The 21,152-nt window shown below is 36.2% G+C and overlaps 1 protein-coding gene across 3 annotated transcripts in view; it reads left to right on the forward strand.

Annotated features, from left to right (window-relative positions):
* ATRNL1 (attractin like 1) overlaps window positions 1-8,883 on the forward strand; it is a 432,739-nt gene extending 423,856 nt beyond the window's left edge. For all 3 annotated transcript variants that reach the window (XM_071445975.1, XM_071445974.1, XM_071445973.1), the window contains one exon: window positions 5,117-8,883. In XM_071445975.1, coding sequence (XP_071302076.1) covers window positions 5,117-5,241 — 125 coding nt within the window. In that variant the 3' untranslated portion in view covers window positions 5,242-8,883. The remainder of the gene's footprint in view (window positions 1-5,116) is intronic.
* Window positions 8,884-21,152: the final 12,269 nt, after the last annotated feature.

Here is a 21,152-nt window from a genome sequence, read left to right on the forward strand (position 1 = left end):
TTATGTGCCTTTTGGATATCTCCCAGCATGCCTTGATCCATAGCAGAGGAGTATGCAGCACAAAGAACAGGCTGGCCTTTTCAGTCATGAAAATGAAGCCTGAGTTGGTCTGCTTGGAGGCAGTTTGGTTGAGAACACAGGAACAACCAGAAAATCATGAAACTATTGCTAAACAACTAAATCAAATATGACTATTTCTAGCACAGTATCTCATAGAAAAGTGAGAGAATTTCTTCCATGGGTACTCAGAACACTGCCTAGTAACAATCTTCTAGAATGTTAGGCTGCTTCTTGGATGCTATGCTCTCCCACTATGACAGACATTATAATGAACATATTTTTTCCTATGAAGAATAAATGTGTGCATTCCATAAACATGATGGTCAATGTGATCTGTTTCTTCAAATTAAGAAGTAGGTAATACAAAACTTCATTATTAACTAGGGGGGTTGTATATAATTTGTGTGTGTGCATATATATAAAATTGTTACGTAATGGCATATTTATGTTACATTATTACATAATTTTGGTATATATATATATATATATATATATATATATATATATATATATACATATGCATATACCATTAAGTCACATATGATATACATTGTGTACTTTTCAAACAGTATTTTTATAGACTTTAAATATTGATAAATGGCAGAATTCATTAAAATTCCCTACATTATAACTGATAGTTTTATTGATGAGCATGAAATTGCCTTCATTGGCTTCACTGTGTGCTGTGGTGACTTTCATGAGGCACCACAGTCTGTGATTCTCATCACTAGGTGCATCTTCAAACAGCTCTGATCCATTTCTACAGACTTCCATGGGCAATAAGTCTTCCACAATGGCCATATTTTGAGTGAGAGATCCTTTATGATAAAAGGAGTGTGTCCAGAATGGGGTGAGCATGTACAGTAATGCCACTCTTTAAAGAATTAACAGATGGAAGGAACACAAAGACTTGTGGGCACTGAAGGGTGAAGCTGTGACTTTAATAATATAGTGTTTACCCAGTCTTTTCTGTTTAAGTCTCTCTGTATGGCAGCTGGCATTTTATTTTCGTTGCTTAAAGTCACCTTAAACAATGACTATAATTTTGGTTGAAATGTCAAACAAATCTAATTGATCTACCTGACTCGTAGTTATTTTATTGTCTTCAGGTTTCTGAATGTTCTGATTCTGCATAACAATGACGTGTAGAAATTTAATCAAATGAAGACATCTATCCAAATGTTATGTCTGAATAATGCATATTCAAATTGAAAGGAAACATTTCCAGTTACCTGCCTAATCTGAGGTCATTCATTGTTCCCTTACTTTTAACAAATGAGTTAGTAAGAATTCCATGTATTTCTCATTAAAATGAACAATAGAGGAGGAAAAAAAGGTTTTAAATATGCACACCATTATGTAAGACTAACTTTTTCAATGTAGGGGGTTTTTTTCTACTTTTAGAGATAGTGTAGCCTTACATCAGTTCAAATGTAGTTGTATACAATCAGAGGAAAAATGTTTAAACATCCCAGCATGGGTATTTCCATTTAAATCTGATTACAGTGAAATAAAACTGTAGCTATTAAAGGTTTAGAAGAACTACAAATACAAGCAGTAAAAGAAGACAGTTAGTAAATGAGGTAGTAAAACATTTCAGCAGGGCAAACAGTTTATAGCACTCAGCCTTCCTGTAGCAGACTGTGCTATTCACCACAGACCCGTGCACTGTTCCCCGAACTGCACTTAAACCTGCAATTAACCTTTCACGCCTAATGAAGCTGTTTTGCTGCAAAATTAAAATATATAGTACTGCCTGTTTTTACAGAGACTGGGAGGAGAGTATCTCAGAATGAATGACTTTTTCAGATGCTGTTGTTTGAATGCAGGATTAAAGGGCTGTTTGTATATAAACCGTGAATGCGCTTTTCAAGGTAATCTCTGATCTGCTGTATTTTATCCCTCTACTTATTAATAGCTTTGCATTATTGTAAAAAAAAATAAAGGGAAAAATTCACACCCCAGTAATTTTATGATTAGAGACTTCCTGAGAATAAACTGTTACCATTTAACTTCCATTAGGAAAGACAATAGTTCTGCTAAAGATAACCAAGTTCATATTGCTTCCTCTGGTGTTTTCCTCATTGTGGATGCAATTATCTCCTACAAAAATATACTTTCCACTTACAATTTGACTGGGCTTACTTCTTAATGACTTGTATGTGCATATCCTTAAAGCCAGCTAGAGGTTGTTTGAGCTGCATAGAACTAGGTCAGGTTATTTCTATAACATTTTGTAGAAAAACAAACTAAATTTAAAAATAGTGCTGGTTCTGCAACTAAGATTGAATTTAGAGAAATTAGAGGTGACCTGTTGAGTCTCCATGTGGGAACCTTACTGATTCCACTGTTCCTTTCTGCCATGTTGCTCAAGAGTCAGAAGCAACCAGAGACCATGTACTGATTTGGAAAATACCAGTTTGGATGTTAGGTAGGATACTTTACCAGCAGCATTCAGACAAGGAGCATAAATGTATTAACTTAGGAGTTGAGGTATCACATATAGAGCACTGTACAATTTACAGTTCCAACTTCAATGACTCTAAATGTATTCGCATTTATTATTTAGATAAAAAACCTGTAACATCAAGGGAATGTTTTGGGTTTGGTGGGTTTTTTTAATGAATATTTAAGCCACAGCATTTTCTTCTGTTTTATTTTGATGTAAATTCTCCTTGCTCGAAGTGTCTGTGCACAAGCTTGACTTGGTAAATGAAATTCCTTTAGACTGCCAGTCTGGAATAATGAATTGTTCCCCCAGTTAATTGTATTGCTTTGATAACAAGGAACTATGCTGGGCGTAGAGAACATAATAAATGAATTTCATCAGATGATTTGTGTGGCATTTTGAAAAATGATCTTCTGTAGCAACCTGATTTTAATGGGATTCTATCAACATGCCAGTACATCCCAGTATGCAGTGTTAGACCTAAGGATTCCTTTTTGTTAGTTGGTATATTAAGTGAGGTTAGCTTAATACATCCAAATATGTTTTCAAACAGCTTATTAAATTTAAAAAAATCTGTTTACTAATAATATTCCTTCTGTTTAGCATAGTCTCTAAGCCTATCTGTTGAAGATGGGATAACATATAAGCAACCATCAAAAGATATTTAGGTTTTATCCCTGAATTAGCTAATACCTAACTTTACTGCTTCAACTTTAAAGGTGCCTCAAAGATTTCAACAATTTAATTTGTCAGAGTCCAATTTTAAGCATCACTGGCTCATGCCACAAAATATTTGTGTATGTGAGAAAAAACAACTTGATTAATTTTGGCTCTTACACGTCCTGAAATGTATCAATGATAATTGTACTTAGTGTTTTACAGCATCGTGCATTTTTAAAATCTGGATGCTCATTAATTACTTCTTGCAACTTTTTTGTGACTTAAGAAAGGTGATGTTACCAGTGTGCAATAGCATAGATTTTTCAGGATACTGGAAACCTGAACTAAATCTGACCATAAATCTAATACTATGAAGGGAGACTGTAGCAACACTTGTTAGTGAAAAACAATTTTTGCACAGTTTCTTAGTAGATAAGAGCTGTAATGAGGGATTGCATGAAAAGTATTGCAAAATGGGAATCTGTGTAATAGATAAATTGACTTTGATATTGGCTTGAGATAAGGAATAGAGAGTTAAACATGGTAAAAAGTGTTTTCAAAGGTTTCCTTGGACAGTGGTGGTGTTATTGGTTGGAGAATGAAAAGTTTTGGACTGAATGGAGAACCAGCACCATCCTTATCTACATTTTGGGTAAATGTAAATGTGGATTTGTGGTTTGTTTGCAGTAGAAAGTATAAATGATGTGAATACTCCCAATCTATTTGATTGCAGTATCACCTGTGTGAATTTAAAAGCCTAGAACTGCCCTGTATTAAGTGTGTTGTTAGTCACAGAAGTCACTAATTTCTAGAAAGGATGCAGTAGCAAGGAAATGGAAGAGTAAATTCTTAAAATATTAGCTTCTTAGGTCTGGAAGGGAAGCTGAATGAGGAGTGGCTGAGGTCACACTCCAGTCTGTTCAGCCTGGAGGAGACTGTGGAGAGACCTCACTGCAGTTCCAGCTTCCTCGTGAGGGGAAGACCTGAGGGAACAGCCTGAAGTTGTGTCAGGAGAGCTTTGGGTTGGATATTAGAGAAAAATACTTCATCTGGAGGATGGCTGGCACTGGAACAGGCTCCCCAAGGGCAGTAGTCACAGCACTGACAGTTCAAGAGGGATGTGAACAATGCACATGGTGGGGTTCTCGGCGCTGTCCTGTTCTGGGCCAGAAGCAGGGCTTGATGATCCTTGTGGGTCCTTTCCAACTCAGAATATTCTGTGTTTCTATGATTCCTAAGCATGCTGGTCTATGCCCTTGGCAATACCCTGTTAAGGTTACAACAGGTCATGAAATATCAACAAATTAACCAGAATCCAAACCAGAAGAGTTTTGGTGAGTTGAAAACATTTAGAATGTGCTCAGGCCATCTTGGTTCACTACTTGTTTAGAGATCTGTGCTTTCTAGAAAGATATTTTCATATCTTTTTGTGGTAAATACTAACCTCTAGATATTCCCCAATTAAAGAGGCATATATATATATATATATATTACAAAGGCAAATATTCAATGTTATCCTAGATGCACTTTCTGTTTCTCTCTTATTTTCTGATTTGATTTTGATTTTATCAATTTCTAAATGCAAAGCACATACATTTAATATGAGAAAATTCATGTCAGAAAGCTTCTGGTCCACATAACCAGGAAATGGTCATAAAGAGAGGTCATGTTAAGATCACACAGCAAATCAATAAGAGACACAAATGGAACTCAGTTCTCCTTATTTCCAGTCTGGTGTCTTAACTGCATTTTTTTCCTTCCACTGTCTCTTCACTGTTACCAAGAGGCATTTAAGAAAGTGAGAACTTGTTATCTGACTTTGAAATGAAACCGATCACTTCTGGGAAAGTACATAAACTTGCCTTGAAAGAAACCATCACGCTGCTCTGGAATTCTTCTCAGGAAAGCTGAGCATTAAATTTTGTTTTTCTTTTATTTACCTTGCAGGTCTTGCAATTGCAAGTGCTCTGATAGACATTTCACAACAGAAGCCTGCGGACTGTAAAGATAAGAGCTCAGGAGTCAGAAATCGAAAACATCACCTTTCAACACGTCAAGGAACTTGTGTCTGAGTCAAAAACTACAATTGTATATTCTGTAATGTTTTCTTTTTAAATGGCTTCCATTGAAAGCTATACTACAGCCTCAGTTTTTATGGAGGCAAATCTGTGGATGAACACATGAGGTACTGTGCTCTGTCGTAGTCACACAGCCTGCTATCCCCCAAAGCAGACTAACTTCTGCTAGGTATGAGCATGCTTGATGAGCTTTAATAAAGAGTGGATCCTGGTGTCAACAAAATACAAAATAAAATACCGAGTATCCTCGATCCTGAACATATCACAGCAGGGAAAATCCTTGGACAGGACTAGGAGAAACTTCACATTTTTTTTTGTAATGTGGAAACAAATTGTATAATTAAAAACTGAGCAAATTCCAGGAATCTAAAGGAAATCTTTGTACAGCTTAATGTAACAATGGGAATTGTACAGTTCTTTCCTTGTAATTGGCATTAAGATTTCTTTCCAGCAAGCAGAAACTAAAGAGAATCATTTGGATTTAAGTGGTTTTTTCATTGTCCAGAAGAGGTAGGCAGCTTTTGAATTTAGCAAAGGTGTATCCCAAGAACACCACATGTAATATTTGAAAGATAATTCTATTAAATACTATTACTTGAGCATTTAATGATTATTTTTCTTTACATTGGAAAAAACCCTCATAAACATAATTTGGGCTGCAGAAGAGTGATGGGTGGGCTTTCTTTTCTGAACCTCAGAGTTTGTCCTGAATTAGGGATATTTTACAAAGAGGGTTCTCCATGCCAGCTAAATGATCAGCAAAATTAAATAAGCATGGAAAAGCTGCTTTACAATATTTTTTCCCAAGAGAGTCTCCAAGACTGCAAATCTAAGGAGAGTTAAACATGCTGTTATTCGACCTGCTCCCTTTCCAATATTGAAATTTGCTGGTATCTATACATTGTCCTGACCTGTAAGCAGAAGAGATTAATCCCAGTCAGCACTTTGGTTCTTGTTTTTATAATAAAGTATGGATATTTTTTTCCCTCACAACTGCAGAATTTCATCTCATTGCCACTTTAGCACCTGTTAAGGAATTACCCTATATAAATAAATAAATGTCTAAAAATCCATCTTGCTTCCAACATTAGCTGTCAAATTCCACAACCAGTATGGAACCTCTCACAATCAGTACTCAACAACAAAAACCAGATGAAAGAATTTCCTTTGTGAAGGACTTTGGTCCTGTGGGGGCTCAGTAGCCACAACAGATAACCTGGCAACCAGCTTTAATGGCCCTTGGTCTTCTTATTTACTCAGAAATCATGCACATAGAAAAGAGTAAGAGAATGTAAGGGGCAGGTAGCAGATGTGTCATATTCTCATTTATGCATTGCACACTGACAGAGTGTAATATGAAACCTGTAGTTTTGTACAAGCTTGTTGAAAGTATAGTTTCTCAGCTCCAAATCTGCCACCATCCTAGTACAGGAGAGTGATACAGAGGTATAAATGTCTCATGTAATGATAGAGTTTTGGTAAATATGAAAGATATAAAAAAGATAATTGATGTTTACTACTTTATCTGTATTTTTTATGTTCTTTTTATTTCAGAAAGACGATGACATTTTACTGTTTATAGTTGACTACATAGTTACTTGCATGCCATGGTGGTGCAGTAGCAGTAATAAAGCCCTGTTGTGAGTTGTGTTTATTTCCTAAAGCCATTCATACATAGAAGTACTCAGCTTAATTTGGATGAGGCCTAAATGTAAAAAATAATTATAAAAAAGGAACAATTGTACAGTATGTAGTTATATCTTATACAGGAGTATTAGGTTGCATCTAACCATGACTGCTCTATTGTTTTGATAAATTATGCACTAATGAATTATGGTATAATTATTTCTTATACTGGCATGATTGTTTCAGTATTTTCATATCTTAAAATAAGATTATTATCTTAAAATAATACCATCTTGTGACTTTTATTGCCTATTCTGACCTCATATAACCTAAAACTTTAAAAATTCATTTTTAAAGGTTCTGTTGGGAACTTTGAACCAGTGCTACTTAGCCTAGTGAAAAAATTGTCCTTTGAAAACAGCCCTTTCTGCCAGTTTTAAAGTTAATCTGTTCAAGTGAATATAAACTGATGGGACTGGCTTACATGATGCAAACACTTAGGAAAAAGAAAGAGCCACTTGTCTGGAATATATTCCAAACTCTGTGTTAATCCTCAGTCTAAGCATTTCACATAAGAATTATACAGTGTGTTTTGTGAATGTACTGGAAACCCCATCCACAGAAAGACCATCCAGTCCTGTAGGAGAGTTGTGACTGTGCTCACTCATACAGGATTATATTCCTCTGTGTCTCAAGCAGAGTTTGAAAAATACTTGAAAATCAGGTGTGAGTTTTAAAGGGATTAAAATATTTTACTGCACACTGAAGATAGGCAAATAGCAATCAGCCATTTTACTGTGTTTTCAGGTAAAAATGTTATTTTACTGGACAAGAAAAGCATGTTTGTCATGGGATCATTCAGCATTTCCCTTCACTTTGAGAATTTTTTTCTGAAGAGTCTTTCTACTCCCAGGATCCCTGATTGCATGCAAATTAGTAAATTCATATAATAATGAAGTAAATAAAAATACTTATATAATGGCCACAATTAAAAACAAGGAGTTTGCAAATACATACCAAAGCTTTCTTTTTGGAAGGTATAAATAGCATAAATGTCTGATAACTACATTTTGCTAGTTGTTGACAAGTGCAAACTTTTTGGTAACGACCACTGTACATCAGATGAGATGTTTTATGAACAGTCCCATTATGATTGTGTCAAGAAAAGGCCATATTTTTTTTAAACCCTGTTATCCAATTTAACTTTGGAACCCTTTCTTATAGTCAGAAAGTGTTGAATGGCCTGTTTTACTCTTAATGTGATTTATATTGGATGAAAAATAAATAAGTGCTGTTCTGGTAAGGAAGGCCCAGTGAAGTTCTGATTGTCAGGATTCAACCTCCCCCTCCTCAGTCTGTGGATTCTGCTGAGGGAAATCCAGCAGCTACAAATTACTGTCCAAATATGAGATAGCCTGTCCATGGTAACATGGGTTTGTATTTCGGTATTTATATAAAATCCTGAAACGACTTCAATTGAATTTGCACACTTCAGAATATTTGTTTCCATTCATTACATTCCTATGAAATGTAATGAAATGTTTTTTCACCTGTACAAAAAAAAAAAAAGGTTATCAGTATGTTCCACTATTGAAATTATTTAATAAAAAGGTCAATTTTTTAACATGTTAAGGCATGAATATACCATTAAGAAACATTCAAATTCATCTGATTTGAGAATTTTCATAGCTGACTGCTCTTTTTATACATAGAGTTTTCTCTCATCTTCCCAAATCCAAAACATTTTGGCAATTTCAGATTGGGGCATGGAATTTGTTATGTGTAAAATCTGCAGCAATAATTATTTTCAAAATAATTTAATGTAGAGGCTGGAATCCTGATGGTAAGAATTTTAGTTTGGGATCACTTTAACAGATGTTCAGTCTTCATGCATTATAACTTTCCTGGATTCATAGAAATTATAAAATCACTATGTATCTAATTTCATTACCAATTTTTTAAAAAGCATCTGAAAGGTTTCTTGACAATAAAGAAAAATTCTCTGTTAAAGGTGATTTGACAATCCCTCTTTTTTATAAGCAAAGTTGTCCTGTTCAGAATGTTCAACATTACTGGGGAAAATTAAATAAATTAACTGTATTTTTTCCACCCTCTAAGGTGCAGAATTACCTGAAAAACTGTAGTTTCCTGATACTTATTCCAGATCTAGAATTAAGTATGGAATATCCAAGGCTATTTTAGGTGCTTATAACAAATAATAACAAGCCCAGAGATGTCTGCAGGTGGCCAGAACTTCCCGTGCTCTCTTCGGTTGTACTTCCTCATTAAATTCTAACAACAGAGCACAAAAATGGCAAAAAAAGTCCTTGCACAGTCTGGGCTTGTATAACTCAGGGCCATACAAATGTTGTTTTAGCTTTTCCTTATTTAATGCAATTTTATTTTCATAAGGATTGTTTGTATTTCTACATGACTGCCTATAGGGCCACATGTGGCCATTTCCATGGCTGCAGGTATTTCTGATCTGGAAAATCATCGTCTTGTACATATAGCTGGAATTCTAGTGGCTCTCTGAAATTTACTGTGAGGCTGAAAAGGGACTAATGTCACCCCAGGCTTGGTCATCTATGCTGAAACTCGTTTGTGTCTTGAAACATTTCTGTGCCCTGGCTGATATGTTAAAGGCTGCCTCTTTCTAAAATGAGAAAGCAAGAGTAGAACCAATGGGGAAACCAAACAATTATTTTTGAAGCATATCTACGTGTGTGGGTGTGCCTATGTGTATATATTATAGATATAGATATATATATATATATATATATAATGGATTGTGTAGTTGGTTTCACAGCTGACCTAAATCAGAACATTCTCTGTTTCCTCACATATTCTCCCATATTACATTGAATTATGAGAAGGCTAACTCAGTGACTATTTATGTACATTATAACAGCCCTTTCTACAGAAATAAAATCTTAAGTCCTTCTGAATGAGGATATAGAAGTGTGCTTGAAACACTGTATAGAAAATGTTGTCAACTATCAGTTATTATCAATTATTATCAATTGGGTATCAGTATTTTCAGAATGTCCAAGACTGAGTGCAGAAGGTGAGGCAACTCCTGTCCTTTTGTATCCTTCCTTTTCTAGTTTATTTGCCTGTAGCAGTTCTTATGTGATAAGATCAGAGTCAATGATACAGAAAGAATATTATTTTTGACAGAATTGCTATTCACTTAACAATAAGTGTTTCTATGATATTATCAAAACAATGCTTAGCTATGCTATTTTCCAATTTTAGTAAATGCCTTTTTCTAAAAGACCTTTCATTGGATAAGAAGCAAGAAAAAGGTAAGATGAAGCTCTTCAAATACTCCTAAAAGATATCAGAAACATTCTGCTGAGGATTTGTCTCTTTTTAACAATTATTCTAAGGTCAGTATTTATAAAAAGTCATTTTTACTTTATGATTCTTAGAGATTGACATGAAGCAAAATTTATTTTTTCATGTGAAGTCCTGATGGTCTCTTAAGACATTCAGTTATAAAATATAATTGAGCAAAAATAAACATAGTTTTGGAACACAATATTTAGGATAACCAGCATGGATGTTTTCATGAAAGAACTCTACACAAATTGTCTGTTTCCTAAAACTTCCTCTCAGACATGAAATTTGTCAATACTCCTGCAAGTCTCCTCTTCCCCATCCCTTTCCAAAGCACTAAGAGTCAAACAGTCAGGGATGAAAATCTTTTAAATATATGAATACAGGTAAATTTGTTTCTTCTTCTAAATAGATGGTGGAAGTATGGCCAGAAAAGGTTTCCTAACTGAATATGTAGGCATGACAAAATTAACCTTAATTAAATTTAAATTTAAATTTATTAAATTTATTAAATTTAAATTAAATTATAAAATTAAAATAAAATTAAAATTAACCTAATAACATGGGAATATTTGAGATTAATGAATTAATGTATAGAGAGTACTCAGAGCTCTTTACTGATCTAAAAATAACAGTCACTGTAAGAGTGCTGAGTGTATTTTAGTTACGAAGTTTTTTAGTATTAGGTTCATTCCATAATGCTAGGTGTTAGTATTTTATACCACAACTTGAGACACAATTTTAAAAAGCACAGTTTTAAAAAACAGCAATCAAACCAAATTATTTACTGGCAGATACTCCAACTCTGTGACTTTTCATTTAACAATGGTCACAGAATTTGTTCTTGGTTCTGCTTATCAGTGTCATTTTCCTTTTCTGGGTAAATGTTTTACTAGTCTATTCAATTTACTGGTATTTTTTATTATTTGGGCTTATTAGATGTCTGATTTTATATTATTTCTTCTTTGTTTTTCTTCTTCAAGTAGCCATTTTTATTCAGCACCTTCTGCTTCATTCCCAGCTGCCCAGTCCATAAGATCCCAAAGGTGCTCCACTATTTTGTCCACTGTAGTCTGGAAATGTCAGTGAATGTAACATTTTAATCATATTGAAGACTACCAGGGATAATGCATTTCCATGCCTTAATCCCTCATTTGTATTAAATGGGCCAGAGATTTTACACCTTCTTCGTGCTCCATCTTCTTCATTGCAAATTGTGATTATGCCTGTTAAAAAATGTCTTATGGAGTTATAAATGCCTCCAATGTGGCTCAAAGGCCACAATATAGCATTGTAAGATTTCTTAAAATCTTGAAGTGTGTGTGTTCATTCTGACTATAGTGTTAAATGTCTTCAAATACATCATGATTATTCAATACTTGGAAGAATTCTTTTTCCAGAATCCAAGTTGGTGTTACTGAAATGTTCCTGCTTTATTAAAACACAAACAAATAAAATACCCAATAAAAACAACCCCCCAAAAATGTAAACCCTTCTGAGAAAGCTTTTTCATCTTTCAGGAAAACACAGGCACTCTCTCCACTGGCTTTTACATTGCATTTCTGAAAACCACTTTCCACGGCTCTGAAATTTTTTCAGCTATCTGAAATGAGCAGAATTATTCTGTACAGCCTTTGGCTTTGTTTACCTCCGTCTGCTTTTAATAATTTAATGGCAACCCTGTCAACACACGGTGCCAAGTTCTTCCCAAAGGCTTGTAATTGCCTCTTGGATCCCTTCAGAGCTGAGCTCCACAAACAGCTCAGGCCCATCCCTTTGTAACTTCTTTGAAAAGAAAGGATTTGCATTGTTCATCAGATTGGCAAAAGAATGATGCTCTTTGCTCCAGGTGAAGATTCTGCTCTCTTCTCAGGCATTCATGTTCTTTCTCTGCCCCGCCCTCTCCACCATGCCCTCCAAATGTTTTGAAGTGGCTTTGTCTCTTGGCATTTCCTTTTGATTCAATCTCGTCATGAACCTGATCCAGCTTCTGAAGACATGCAGTCCTTTCCACATTCTGGTCCTGATTCCTTTCCAAAATCATTGATCTTGCCTCTTGGGAGAATACTGTTGGTTTCTTCAGCAGTTCTCCTAAAGCATCTCCAATCATCTTACACTTCATCTGCACACTCAAATAGAAATCTTCCAAAGCTTCAAACCTGTCCTTAGTTGCTACTCAGTTTCTCTAATTTCTCAGAATGTGTAAGTTTTACTTGTAGCATATATGTTTGTCTCTGCTGGGACAAGGCTGTCTCCTGCAGAGACATTTACAGGTTTATATCTAGCCAGCTGCTCCCAGTTTTGGGGCTTTTCTTGTACCATATGCACTCAAAGTGTTCCATGACCTCAGGTTCCACCCTTTCCTTAGACCTCTCTATTATCTGCCTCCCTGAGATTTAGTCAAGCATTTTCTAAGAATTTCTTCTTCTTTATGAGGAAAAGGCCTTGAATTCCAAGTAATATTGCTTTAATGTGACCCCACTCCTTTAGCCTGCCCAGGATTTTACAGTCAGCAGAGCTTTAATAGTCAAATGTGTGTCCAAGGTATTGTTTTATGCCACGGTCCAAGCAGCTCTAGCTAGAGCTGGTGTGCTAAGTCATTGCCTAATTTCTGTGGTGCAATAGATCTGGGGGAAACAGAAAACAATATTGCTGTTTTCTGCAATATTTGGAAGGTTAGAGGGGAATGTTTGAGAAATCGAAATATTTTAAGCCAATGATTCATATTACTGTAAAGGTGTTCTGTTATTACTTAACCAGATTGCCATTTCATAGGTTTTGCCTCTCACTGTGCCTCACCCAGTCCCATAAAAAGGAAAACATGTAACTTTGTGCCCTCTTCATGACTGAGACACTGAAACTGCTAATGTTGGACTATGTTATCATTTAGTTTATTTAATAAACTAATCAATTTTTCAAAAGAGGCATTTAAAATTGTGCAGCTTAATGGTACCTCGAAATGGAAGCACTCAGAACTTGCCATTTACCTTGTCATTTTTCAGCCTTCTGTTACAACAAACTGCATTTTTTATAAGAATTACCAACCCACAAGGAGTGCTTTGAGGCCTGGGTGGCATTCACCTGCTTTGCAAAACCTTGCTTTGATGGCAAACATCACAGGACTGCAAAGGTTTCTTAATTTGTGTTCCTGTGACGGTGCAATGTGCAAGCAATAGTTTTGCTGTCTGGGACTATCAACTTGTTCAGTTTATAGTCTCTAAAAATGAAGGCCAACTGGAAGGGCATCAGTAGACGTACCCATTAAGATTACAACTTCAACAACAAAACCGGCATCACTAAATTCTAAATAAGTAAAAGTTAAACCAGGGAACATCAGAATATTCAGCTTTCTGATTTCTCCCATGGCTCTTAGGAATGTGATATACAGGTGAAGGTCTTTTTCACAGGAGAAGAGACAAAATAAAGTGCTTATCTAACTCATATTTACTCTAAATGGTACATTTGTGCTCACACAAAAACATACATATATATATATATATAGATATATGGATCTCACCAATAAAAGTACTAGTTTGGATTAAGGTCAGTGGTCTTGCTTGCAAGTATGTAAAATGTCTTTCTGCATAAAGAGTGTGGTGTCTTCTAAAGGCTTCAGGAGTTTTCCAACCTTCCTTTCTAGTTTTACATCAAATAGCTAAAAGGAGGTTGTGCTTTATGGGTGGATACTATCGTTATCAGGAGAAGAATGAGCCCCAGTGAAATCTCTGAGACTTTCAGTCTTCCAGTTGAACAGAAATTTCCTGTCTATGAACTGAAAAGAGATCAAGCAAGGTGGTTTTAGTGTAAGTGGCTGGATGTGCCACATCTGCCCCTCAGGTTCTAGACTGCCAGCAGCAGGATGTGATATTGAGATCAAATTATGTTAAAATTGCCCTTCTGAGGTACCACATCAGCAAAAAGCCATTGTGAAATCCAGAGTAATGGCACAGATTTATAGAAACTGGGAGCAAGCCCAAACCTTTCCTGTGGTGTAGGGACTCATTTTTTAAACTTACTACTCTGGTGTTTGTATTTACTGGGATCATCTTGTTATGTCAGCTGCAAACATATTCCATTGCATCAGGGTTTTGTTTCCCTTTGCCTTTGGTTTTCCCTTTGGCTGTGTGGGTACCCTTGGATAGCATCAGTAGTGTGGTGCAAATCTCTCCAGCTAATTCTAGGGGAGTTAGTCTGGGTACCAGAAGGGTGCAGCAGCATCAGCGCTGTCCTGCACCCCTGCTGGCTGCTCTGCAGAGCTAATTAGCTCCAGGAGAGAGCACAGGAGCCTGGTAGCTCTGCACAGTATTTCATTTTCCTGTCCAGTTTTGAGGTTAGTAACACTTGTTCAGTTACCTTTAGTGCCAAAGCAATGTAAATAACAGCCCCACTCCAGGAGTACACTCAGTGCCATTGAGTGACATTTTCCTGCAGGATTTCTCCTATGAGCCAGTGAAGCAAAACAAATGTTAGGATATTCATATTAGTAAGTATATTGTGCCCTTAAAAAAGTCAGTTACTCCTTCTCCTGTGAAGGCTGTCTTTAACTGGCCTGAGTCATATCTTAAAAAAGCAACAATCAGAACTGTATCACAAAGAACAAGTGACCAAGGCAGAGCAAATAATCCTTAGATTCCTTTTGAGCCAGCTTCCTTGATTTTTTTGGCCTTTTTCCCCTGCTGTTTCAAAGTACATGGTTACCCTCTGCACCTCCATGTCTGACATTTTGTTAGGTGCTTCTGAGTAAAGCCCTCCTGCTCCAGCTCCCACGTTACTAATTTGTATCAATAAGGAACAGCTTTCATTCTTTCCCAGTCAATGCTGGAATATGCAAAGCAAATCAAAAGCTATGGTCAACATAATAAATGGAAACATCTATCTCTTCCAGTCAGCCACTGCCTCGCTGTGTTTTTTCTCCACTTTAGATAAACAATCTACAATGTGTTTACTGAGGCTTGTACTGATACCCCTCAGTGGTATAGGCAAGTCTACTTTTATTCCAGCAGACACAGAGAATAAGCCCACGGTGCACAGTGCATGCAAACCCCTTTGAAACCCAAGATTATTTGTTCTCTGACTGTTCTGAGGTAATTAAGGAGCATTGCATGTTTCTCAATTAATGATTCCTCATTCAGCTGGGGATCTTTGATGCTAATTTGTTTTAATCAGGACAGAGACTGCTAAAAAACTAAACAATTCAGTGAAGAGGAACTAGGAATTTTTAATCAAGTGGAAAAGATCTAAATGCTATGAGGGACACATCCATCGTAAGTTTTCACTTCTTGTTCATTTAACTTTGTTCTTTCAGGTCTCATAAAATGTTGCGTTAATCAATGCAAGAAAGTTTGTGAATATGAAGAATGCATAGTGTTTTTTTCTTCATCTGACGTAAACTTCTGTGCAAAAATGAGGAGCTGAAATAAGAACCATGATGTTAAAACACATTCATCATGGTTTTTTAGTTATGCACTGAAGTACAGTTTTCTGTTTTGTCAAACATTATATAGGACGTTGTCAATCATTGTGGTTTTAATATGCTGGGGAGTCACTGGAAAAAATACTGGGTTTGTGGGGGATTGGATGCTCTCCATTTAAATGTTAATTTTAAAATTATTTTGGTATCATACTACATGCATACATTGGATAAAATAACCTACTGTAAACTTCTGCCCATGGAATTAGTATTTCAAATGCTGCAGCCTATGCTACAGGAAATGACATGGTTTCTGAGGAGACCATGTATAAGCTCCATAAAATAATGTTTTATTCCTAAGTACATTTATTTATAGCTTTGAGGGAAAAGCACTTTACAGTTCTGTCTCCTCCAGCTGCTTTACCATGATAGACTTTGTGTCTTCCATCATGGAAATTCCAATGTGTTCTACTCCTATAGCTTCAAAAGAGTGGAGGTGCTCCCAAGCCTGGACTTCCAGGGATCCTTAGCCATGTGCTGGAGTTAAAGCCATGAAGAACACATAAATCCATAAAGTGAATCTTCCTGAACAAGCAGTATTTTAGCAACGATTCAATTAAAAGTAAATTGTAGGTGCTAAGAAATTTTCAGATCAGGAGAGGCATTTAATGGCTTTGAGGTTTTTAGTGCTGGGAAACATTTTCAGATTACTGATTCTTATGTGACCTCCAGCATTTTCCCTATCACTGCTTTTAATGCATGAAACCTGTTTTGGACTGGTACCTACCTTCTTAGTACCTGTCTACTTGGCTCTAAACAGTGCCAAAAATAGGCAGAGAGACAAGAACTCTAACTGGCTTCTTTGCCCTCCTTCCTTTGTGGCTGTGAACAGTGTGTTTGTTTTGTAGTTGAGAAGTTGAAATGAACAGAAAATCCTTCTAATAAATTCCTAATGCTTTATCTTAAGGGTGAACTTTAAGCAGTTTAATAACAGCAGGGGTTTGTTTGTTTGTGGTTTTTCTTGCAAGCAAGCTTAAATATATAACAGTTTAAAGTAGAATTCTGTATGTTAAATGATTCCCATACAAATGGAAGCACAGCCACTGAAGAGTTGCCTTACAGAATATGGCTTTTTTCACCAAAAGCTCTCTGTACACTGTGAAACACAGTTCAGATGTTTGAACTTATGCTAATTGAAAGATCAACATTTTTCTTTCCTCAGTGAATACCCTGCTCTTTTCCTCTTCGAGATGGCTCTCCCATGTGCAAAAAATGAGCTGTAATTATGCCCAGCTCAAGGCAATCTCAGGATCTAAAATATCCTGCCAACCAGTGTGTTCTCAATCTGCCTTGTTAGTTCACAAAATTGTGCATGTGCCTTTGCTCCAGTCTCAAACCTGATAATGTCACATCATTGGGACAGGAAATGTTCTCTGATCTTATCTGAAGTGACACTTGCAATTTCAAGTTCTAGCTTGATGAGATCACGTTGTCAGGGCTCCACATAAGTGTGATCTTTCCTGATTTGCAATTGTATCTGTTGTGAGCAGTCTTTACACTGTTCAAGCAAAAGCATATGATAATGCATTTTGTCAGATGCAAGGATAATGAAAGAGTGATTTTATGTTTCCCCTTTTAGAAAATCCAATTCGTGTGACTAAATTCAGTCAGTTTTCTTAACAGTTCCACCCCATCTGTCTAATGCTGTTTGCACCTGGAAACCCTAGTACCTGCAAAATGTGAGCGTGTCAAGGTAGTTCTCCCCTTCATGAAACGGATGAGACTTATTACCTTTAAACCTTCATTACTTCCGTGAAGCTCTGGGCTATAAAATGGTTTTTTGCACATGCTGGAGTTGTTAAAACATATATTATATGCCTTAAGCAAAAATATTTAATGTAGTAAAAGCTTGTAAAGTTGAAGAATACTTAAATACCTACGTCGTGTTATTGGCAATAAGAAAGTCTGTGATATTTAAGAGCAGGAGACTCTCAAGTCATATTTCAAATGTTTTCATTCATGATAATAATTTTCTTTAGATGTACATTATATGGGAAGGAAAGAGCTGTTACAAATGCTGTATTCCCCCTTTTAGCATATAGATTACTGGCTGAATCCTGTAACACCAAGTAAAAATAGAAGAGGGAAGAAATATTGCATATATCTAACCTGTTAAAGCTTCAGGAGTCTGTGAACAAAACTATGGTGTTAAGGTACAAAGGCTTGGGTCTTCGATCCCTGTTTAAAATACATTATGACAGGTCCTACATCAATGCAGAGGACTGAGACAAAGAGCAAGTTGTGACCTCTCTTGTAACAGTACCACGGGAGCAGATTGATTTGTCTGGGTTGTAGCATGTGGATCACAATAACAAGCAAGACAGATCATAGCTATTTGACTAAATTGCTGCAAAGCCAAAAAGGGAAATAATATTTATTTGTCCATTTAAAGTGACGAAAATAGAAGGCAATAAGAATCCGGGGTATTTTACTTTCTTGGATAATAAGATGAGACTCGGCCTGAAAGGCTGGAGGAGTGGAAATAGAGGAGTTTCTTGGCAGCATTTCTGAAATCCATACAAAACCTCTGGCAATTATTTTTTTCAACTGATTTTTCTTCCTAAATAGTTGTGTCTGAGCCAGAGGAAACACAGAGTTTCTAAGAGTTATTCTGATATCACAATAATTTTATCCCTCCTACTACAAGATTAGATAAATATACAGTTGTGTTGTATATCACATAAAGATATATGACCCAGATATATCACTAAAAATTAAACCTAAAGCGTTGCATTTGGACTGACTAATCCTGGACAAATGCTGCTTCTTTAATAATGAACACAAGCCCCAAATGCATTGTATTGTAAGGGAAGTGACAGTTCTGCCAAACCCCTGCACAACTTGCAAGATGCAGGCTCATGTGAGATTACTGTGGGCTGTGCTGACTAAGAAAAAGAAAGGACAGAATTAGGTTATTGTGATGCTACCATATATATTAGGCCATTCCTGGGATAAGAGATGCATCCCTGGTGCTGCCTCTGTGCATCCAGAGTGAAAACACTCTCCAAGTTTTGCTTGTATTTTGGGCTCAAAGTAGGCAGATGCCTCTCTCTACTCAATAAATAGGATTTTAAAGTGTTTTAACTGAATGTTACCGTGTCACATTCATCACAGAGCTGCTCAGATTAATGCATTTGAAGGAGAAAGCTGTCTTGCATTATTTCTAAGGGACTGGATTTTTTCTAGCTGCACAATGTGGTTTTGTCTTTATTCCCATGATGATATTCAAACTTTATGACTGGATAGTCTAAAATGTTATTAGATGGCAACAATAGCTTGCAATCTATTGCCTGGTCAGCTGGATTTTTATTGTTTAAAACAGCTTAACCTTTCCCTACCATTTTATAGAGTATATTGAGCTCATTCTAAACCATTTTATGCTTTGGCTGAAAGATGTACTTAGTAGATGGATTTCAAAAGTATTGTGGCTGAAAATCTGCATCCTATTGCAGTAATCTGTTCTTGGCCTAATGCTAGTTATTCTTTAATACTAATCTGGAAGAAAATGCAAAATCTCTGCTAGTAAATACTGCAGGTGACATAAAAATTAGTGGAGTGGTAAATAATGACAGAAGAGATCATTTCAGTGTTCTGGATTTGCATCATTTCATAAGGTGAGCTCATCTGAACAATATGCATTTTAATACAGACAAATACAAAGTCATATGCCTGGGAACAAAAAATTCCAGTCACATGTACACAGAAGAGCAGAAAAGTACCCTTGAAATACAGTGATAGTGATGAAGATTTAGAGTTTGTGATAGGTGGTGTCTGAATGTGAGTTCCCTGTGCAATATAATGGCTGAGAGAAAAACATTAGCTCTGAATGGGTAAGCAGTGAATGTCAAGCAGGAGGGAGATGAGTTCATGGCATGACTGAGATAATTGCTAGCATTCTCTGTCCAGATCTTGTTGTCTCACATGAAGAAAAAACCTGAAGGAAAAAAAACCAACAAAGATAAAAGGTTCAGAGAGGAACGAAGGAATGATTCTAAGCCTGTGGAAAAGAAATTCCAATAACCTGTGATTTAAGAAAATTAATCTATCCAATTTATCTAAGAGTGGGTTAATAGGTGAATTGATACCAGTCTTCAATATCTACATAAAATACCTGTTTCACAATTCTGAATATGTCTGAACACATCACTAAAAGGATTAACAGGATCTTGTGGATGGAAGCTGGAGCTAAACAAATACAGACTTTAAAGAACCTCAGTGTTTTAAAAGGCAGGGTAATTGATTACCAGAACAATTTATCTAGTATCAGAATGTATTTTCCCCCTCTGAATATCTTTTTGAAAAATGTACTATTGTTTAAACAGAAGTTAATTTAAAATAGATTATCGTAATGATCCCTTTGGTTTTACAATCCATTAAAGAGACATTACAAATCTCCAAATATGACCCAGAATGCAGATTTTTGTTTGAAGAAGAAAATGTTTACAAAATGAAAGACCTATAGGAATATGTGCTTCATTCAATTTTAAATCTCCAAGAGAAGTGTTTAAAAGAACCAAGAAACCTCTAGTGAGAGCTGCAACACAAATAATAAGTATCAGAATTTAAAAGGGAAAACAGAGGAGAAGTGACATGAGTTTCTGCTAACTGTCTAAGCTGTCCCAAAATGCTGAAGAAAACAAACAGGGAAGACATGGCACTAAAAACTGAATGCAGTAATAGCATAATTATTGGCATATTGCTTATAATAAGTCTTGTTTATGGTCCTTTTTAACTTGCCACTAACTTTCTCTTTTCACTGAAATGTAGCCTAGATTGTGAAATAAAACCGTAGCCATTAGATAAAAGAGTGTTGCTGAGGCTTTTTTGAAATATTGGAATAACTGCTCTATATTTCTGTGGCCTGTCATGGGAAAGAAATGAAGAAAAATATTAGTGAGCCATTAGAATATGTTTGACACTCCAGTACTGCTCTGCACTAAGTCATGCGAGAGAACAGCTCCCGTCGCTGAAGACACACAAGGTAAAAGATATTAGTATGGAAATGACACCAGGAAGGGTCAAAGGATGGAGGAGTAATGAGAACAGACATGTCAGAAGGATGAATAGGTGTGGCCATTAATTTTAGTTGAAGAGCAAAATGTAGATTTTGGCAAGATTTAGAGGACAAGCCGAGGCTGAATATGATGCAATAGCTATAGGAGAGACAAGAGCAGGACACATTGGGATAAGGCAAGAGAGAAGAGAAACACTCTTCCTGCATACAGCATTTATTCTTTTTTACAGGGTAACACCTCATTCTGCTTCAGGGTGAGCTCAGGGACAGGAAAGGAAAGAGAGCTGCCAAAAGGCAGAATGCTTTTGCCTGCCAGGTATAGCTTTTCAGAAACTGCTCACCTCAGTTGATTCAGGGTAGTGTTGGTTTCAGAGCAAACGATGCTGAATGCAGTGACTGAACTACTTGTGAAAGAAAGTACTTAAGTACAGAAACTCATGAAAGATAAATTTC

The sequence above is a fragment of the Agelaius tricolor genome, unplaced genomic scaffold (genome assembly GCF_023055355.1).
Source record: "Agelaius tricolor isolate 1412-34295 unplaced genomic scaffold, bAgeTri1.0.p SCAF_22, whole genome shotgun sequence".
Lineage (NCBI taxonomy): Eukaryota > Metazoa > Chordata > Aves > Passeriformes > Icteridae > Agelaius > Agelaius tricolor.